This window comes from Entelurus aequoreus, linkage group LG02, assembly GCF_033978785.1.
Source record: "Entelurus aequoreus isolate RoL-2023_Sb linkage group LG02, RoL_Eaeq_v1.1, whole genome shotgun sequence".
NCBI lineage: Eukaryota > Metazoa > Chordata > Actinopteri > Syngnathiformes > Syngnathidae > Entelurus > Entelurus aequoreus.
The window spans coordinates 14974495-14980494 of NC_084732.1; the positions used below are offsets into that span (position 1 = coordinate 14974495).

The window sequence follows — 6000 nt, forward strand, 5'->3', positions numbered from 1 at the left end:
TTTAGGGCTATATAAATAAACATTGATTGATTGATTGATGAAGGAAAGAAGAAAGTGAATGAATGTTTGTAACTGAACACATTTACATATGCATAAAAAAGTGTTTTCTTTTGTATTATTTTTTTTAATGAATTAATGTTTATGACAACTTTTTTCCAAAACACAATATAGAATGTGAGATACAACAGGATAATGCATACATTTATCATTTGTTTTCAAAACGCTTACAAAAAAGCGGGACCCCAAAAATATACCGTGGGACCCCATTTTTATGACTTAATGGGGTCCATGGGAGCCCATTTTGAAAATTCCTACCACCAACACTGATGGAGTATTAGTGCGTGCAAAACAGCAGCAGGCGGCTGTGGCCTGCGGGCCGCTTCTAATACTAGTCAAATATCATCCATAGATCATTCATATCAGGCCTGCGGGCTTTGACTTTGACACCCCTGGTCTAAAATATATTTTCTAACTAGTGATGTCACCTTGTCAAAATCTGCCCAATCTTTTTAGTTTAGGCTACAAAAGTTTTTTGTCTATTGTAGTTTTTTGTTATTCGCGTTTTATAGTTTTTATGATAACGTTTTATTATTCATAACTAGCCCCCCCCCCCAACCACCACCTAGTCAAAATTGACCCAAATTTGTCCCTAACGTTTGTGCTGCAATAGTTTTTTGTCTAACTATTATACTTTTTATGTTATGGGGCTGGTTATGAATAATAACACATTGTTGACATTTAAAACAATTACTATTAGGGATGTCCGATAATGGCTTTTTGCCGATATCCCGATATTGTCCAACTCTTAATTACCGATACCGATATCAACCGATACCGATATATACAGTCGTGGAATTAACACATTATTATGCCTAATTTGGACAACCAGGTATGGTGAAGATAAGGTCTTTTTTAAAAAAATAAAATGAGATAATTAAATTAAAAACATTTTCTTGAATAAAAAAGAAAGTAAAACAATATAAAAACAGTTACATAGAAACTAGTAATTTATGAAAATGAGTAAAATTAACTGTTAAAGGTTAGTACTATTAATGGACCAGCAGCACGCACAATCATGTGTGCTTACGGACTGTATCCCTTGCAGACTGTATTGATATATATTGATATATAATGTAGGAACCACAATATTAATAACACAAAGACACAATCCTTTTGTGCGAATGAGTGTTAATGGAGGAGGAAGTTTTTTTGGGTTGGTGCACTAATTGTAAGTGTATCTTGTGTTTTTTATGTTGAATTAATAAAAATAAAAAAAACGATACCGATAATGAAAAAAACCGATACCGATAATTTCCGATATTACATTTTAAAGCATTTATCGGCCGATAATATTGGCAGGCCGATATTATCGGACATCTCTAATTACAATAGTTAATAACATAAAAACTATAATAGTTAAACACAAAAATGTTTGTAGCACAAACGTTTGGGGAGATGTTGACAAGGTGGGGGGCTGGTTATGAATAATAGCACGTTACCAACATAGCAACTATAATAGTTGATAACATAAAAACTATAGTAGACAAAAAATGTTTGCAGCACAAATGTTTGGGGAGATTTTGACAAGGTGGGGGCTGGTTTTGAATAATAAACGATAATAACATAAAAATGATCATGTTAATAACATAAAAACTACGATAGTTAATAACTTAAAAACTGTAATAGACTAAAAATGTTTGCAGCACAAACGTTTGGGACAAGTTTGGGGCAATTTTGACAAGGCGGGGGCTGGTTTTGAATAATAAACGATAATAACATAAAAATGATCATGTTAATAACATAAATTAATAAATAATGATCAATTACATAAAAACTTAACAGTTAATAACATAAAATCTATAATAGATTAAAAACGTTTTCAGCACAAACGCTTGGGACAATTTTGGGGAGATTTTGACAAGGTGTGTGTGTGTCGGGGGGGAACTAGTTAGGAATAATGATATGTTGATAACACAACAAGTATAATTAATAACATAACTATAATAGACAAAAAATGTTTGCAGCACAAATGTTTGGGACAAGTTTGGGGAGAGATAAACAAGGTAGGGGGGCTGGTTATTAATAACACGTTCAATCAATCAAAGTTTATTTATATAGCCTTAATCACAAGTGTCTCAAAGGGCTGCACAAGCCACAACGACATCCTCGGTTCAGATCCCACATCAGGGCAAGAAAAAACTCAACCCAATGGGATACAATGAGAAACCTTGGAGCGGACCGCAGATGTGGGGACCCCCAACTGGGCGACCGGTGCAATGGACGCTGAGTGGATCTAGTTAATAGTGTGAGAGTCCAGTCCATAGTGGGGGCCAGCAGGAGATCATCTTGAGTGGAGACAAGTCGGCAGCGCAGAGACGTCAACTGATGCACAGATGAGTGGTCCACCCCGGGTCCCGACTTTGAACAGCTAGCGCCTCATCTGTGGTCACCTGATAACCTCTCCACACAGGAGAGGGGGGCAGAGCAGAAAAGAGACGGCAGATCAACCGGTCTAAAAGGGTGGTCTATTTAAAGGCCAGAGTATACATTATAACATAATTAATAACATAAAAGCTAAAATAGTTAATAATATCCATCCATCAATGCATTTTCTACCGCTTGTCCTTTCGGGGTCGCGGGCGGTGCCGAAGCTTATCTCAGCTGCATTCGGGCGGAAGGCGAGGTACACCCTGGACAAGTCGCCACCTCATCGCAGGGCCAACACAGATAGACAGACAACCTTCACCCTCACATTCACACACTAGGGCCAATTTAGTGTTGTCAATCAACCTATCCCCAGGTGCATGTCTTTGGAGGTGGGAGGAAGCCGGAGTACCCGGAGGGAACCCACGCAGTCACGGGGAGAACGTGCCAACTCCACACAGAAAGATCTCGAGCCCGGGATTGAACTCAGGACTAATCAGGACCTTCGTATTGTGAGGCACATGCACTAACCCCTGTTCCACCGTTCTGCCATTAGTTAATAACATAAAAAACTACAATAGTTAGACCAGAGGTTCTCAAACTTTTTTCACCAAGTACCACCTCAGAAAACACTTGGCTCTCCAAGTAACACAATAATGACCATCATTACAATACAGTAGCGTAGTAAGCTTAAGTATTAATTAAAAACAAGGCAGAGGTTTATTTAAAACCGATGGCCACTGTAACATTGATTGATTGATTGATTGATTGAGACTTTTATTAGTAGGTTGCACAGTGAAGTACATATTCCGTACAATTGACCACTAAATGGTAACACCCGAATAAGTTTTTCAACTTGTTTAAGTCGGGGTCCACTTAAATTGATTCATGATACAGATATATACTATCATATATACTATCATCATAATACAGTCATCACACAAGATAATCACATTGAATTATTTACATTATTTACAATCAGGAGTGTGGAGGGGGGGTGGGGTGGGGGGGGGGGTGGGGATATGGACATCAAGTAGTGGACATAGAGAGAGAGAGAGAGAGAGAGAGAGATCAGAAGGCATAAGAAAAAGGATCTGCATTTGATTGTTTACATTTGATTATTAGCAATCCGGGGAGGGTGTTAGTTTAGGGTTGTAGCTGCCTGGAGGTGAACTTTTATAGCGGTTTTGAAGGAGGATAGAGATGCCCTTTCTTTTATACCTGTTGGGAGCGCATTCCACATTGATGTGGCATAGAAAGAGAATGAGTTAAGACCTTTGTTAGTTCGGAATCTGGGTTTAACGTGGTTAGTGGAGCACTCCCTGGTGTTGTGGTTATGGCGGTCATTTACGTTAAGGAAGTAGTTTGACATGTACTTCGGTATCAGGGAGGTGTAGCGGATTTTATAGACTAGGCTCAGTGCAAGTTGTTTAACTCTGTCCTCCACCTTGAGCCAGCCCACTTTAGAGAAGTGGGTAGGAGTGAGGTGGGATCTGGGGTGGAGGTCTAGAAGTAACATAACATACAGTTTGAACAGTTACACTGTGCTTGAATATTTAATGAAATGATGTGGATGACCGCAGTTTGAGATTCACTGAGTTAACAGCACAAATGTTTGGGGGTCTGGATGACATCACCAGTCAGAAGATGTATTTTAAAATAACTCAAAAACACTAACGGCAGACACCATTTTTTTACGGCACAAACAAATTCATATTTGCAATGTAAAACTACTGTGTGTGTGTGTGTGTGTGTGTGTGTGTGTGTGTGTGTGTGTGTGTGTGTGTGTGTGTGTGTGTGTGTGTGTGTGTGTGTGTGTGTGTGTGTGTGTGTGTGTGTGTGTGTGTGCGCGCACAGATCCTGTGGTGGTTCCTGTGGAGTCGGAGGAGGAGAAAGGCGAAGCTGACAAGGAGGAAGACGTCGGTATCACCTTCATCGCTGGAAAAGTGGAAACGCCCAAACACCGACCTTTCTCAGGTACGCACACACCACTCGGACTCCATCGTCGTGGAAGATGACGCTTGTCTTTCCTCAGTTTCAATGTCCCCGCCCACCATTGGAGACAGCCATTTGCCGTGGAAAGGGGGCGTGTCCTCGCCCCCTCCCTGCGTGTCCCTGGAGGCCACCAAGGTGATCCCAGTGGACCTCCAGCAGGCTTGGAATCAGAGCATCTCTTCCCTGGAGAGCATCTCCTCCCCGCCCGCCCCCGCCGAGCCCTTCCACCCGCGCATCGCCGCCCTACCCAGGCCGAGAGCCGCCCGTCCCGCCTCCTACACCCCGCCCAGTAGCACATGGGTCGGCCCCGCCTCCAAGGCGCCCACGCTGGCCTCCTTCCGTTTCTCTGACAAAAGCAGAGAGGAGGAGGAAGAGGAGGCCGAAGACGAAGCGTCGCAGGAGATGAAGCCGCTCATGTCACCTCTGAGACCTCCCAGCACCGCGCCGCCCCCGCCGCCCTTACCGGGTCCCGCCTCCGGTTCAGGGAGGCGGAGGAAACCATGTGTGTACCTGAGGAGCCTGGTGACTGCGCCGCCTAGTGGCACCGACGAGCCGCACACCCGAGGCCCCACCCAGCTTTAGGCGCATCAGAACACAGCAACACAAACATAAAGCAGCTTTATCTGTGTGCTTATTCGCTCAAGTAGTCATGTGATCACCTTTACTATGACCACATGTCAGGTATGTGACTGCTGAAACACTACACGAGTCACATCTATAGCCGTATCTATTTTAATATTGTCAAATAAACACTTCAGAGTGTGTGTGAACTCCATTAACATGATGATTGACACCGGATATGCATGGCTCTTTGAAGGTAGCCGTTCCTTTTAAAGGACTGGCTCGTTATTATAGTTCTTTTTTATCCTTCTTAGCAACAAAACAATCATCAGTAGCTATTATAAGATAAGATGTAAATCAGAATAATTTAAATTTACACAAATATTACTGTATTGGAATTAGGGATGTCCGATAATGGCTTTTTTGCCGATATCCGATATTGTCCAACTCTTTAATTACCGATACCGATATCAACCGATATCAATATATACAGTCGTGGAATTAACACATTATTATGCCTAATTTGGACAACCAGGTATGGTGAAGATAAGGTCATTTTTTTTAAATTAATAAAATAAAATAAGATAAATAAAAAATTTTGAATAAAAAAGAAAGTAAAACAATATAAAAACAATTACATAGAAACTAGTAATTAATGAAAATGAGTAAAATAACTGTTAAAGGTTAGTACTATTAGTGGACCAGCAGCACGCACAATCATGTGTGCTTACGGACTGTATCCCTTGCAGACTGTATTGATATATATTGATATGTAATGTAGGAACCAGAATATTAATAACAGAAAGAAACAACCCTTTTGTGTGAATGAGTGTAAATGGGGGAGGGAGGTTTTTTGGGTTGGTGCACTAATTGTAAGTGTATCTTGTGTTTTTTATGTTGATTTAATAAAATAATTTAAAAAAGATGCCGATAATAATAAAAACGATACCGATATATTCCGATATCACATTTTAAAGCATTTATCGGCCGATAACATCTCTAATTGGAATGAATTATTCT

The 6000-nt window shown here is 40.7% G+C and overlaps 1 protein-coding gene across 1 annotated transcript in view; it reads left to right on the forward strand.

Annotated features, from left to right (window-relative positions):
• The window catches only part of slc9a5 (solute carrier family 9 member A5), a 35766-nt gene extending 30460 nt beyond the window's left edge, over nt 1-5306 (forward strand). Inside the window, exons 15-16 of the mRNA XM_062022822.1 lie at nt 4282-4401; nt 4460-5306. Of these exons, the coding sequence (XP_061878806.1) occupies nt 4282-4401; nt 4460-5001 (662 nt within the window). The 3' untranslated portion in view covers nt 5002-5306. The remainder of the gene's footprint in view (nt 1-4281; nt 4402-4459) is intronic.
• The last annotated feature ends 694 nt before the right edge of the window (nt 5307-6000 follow it).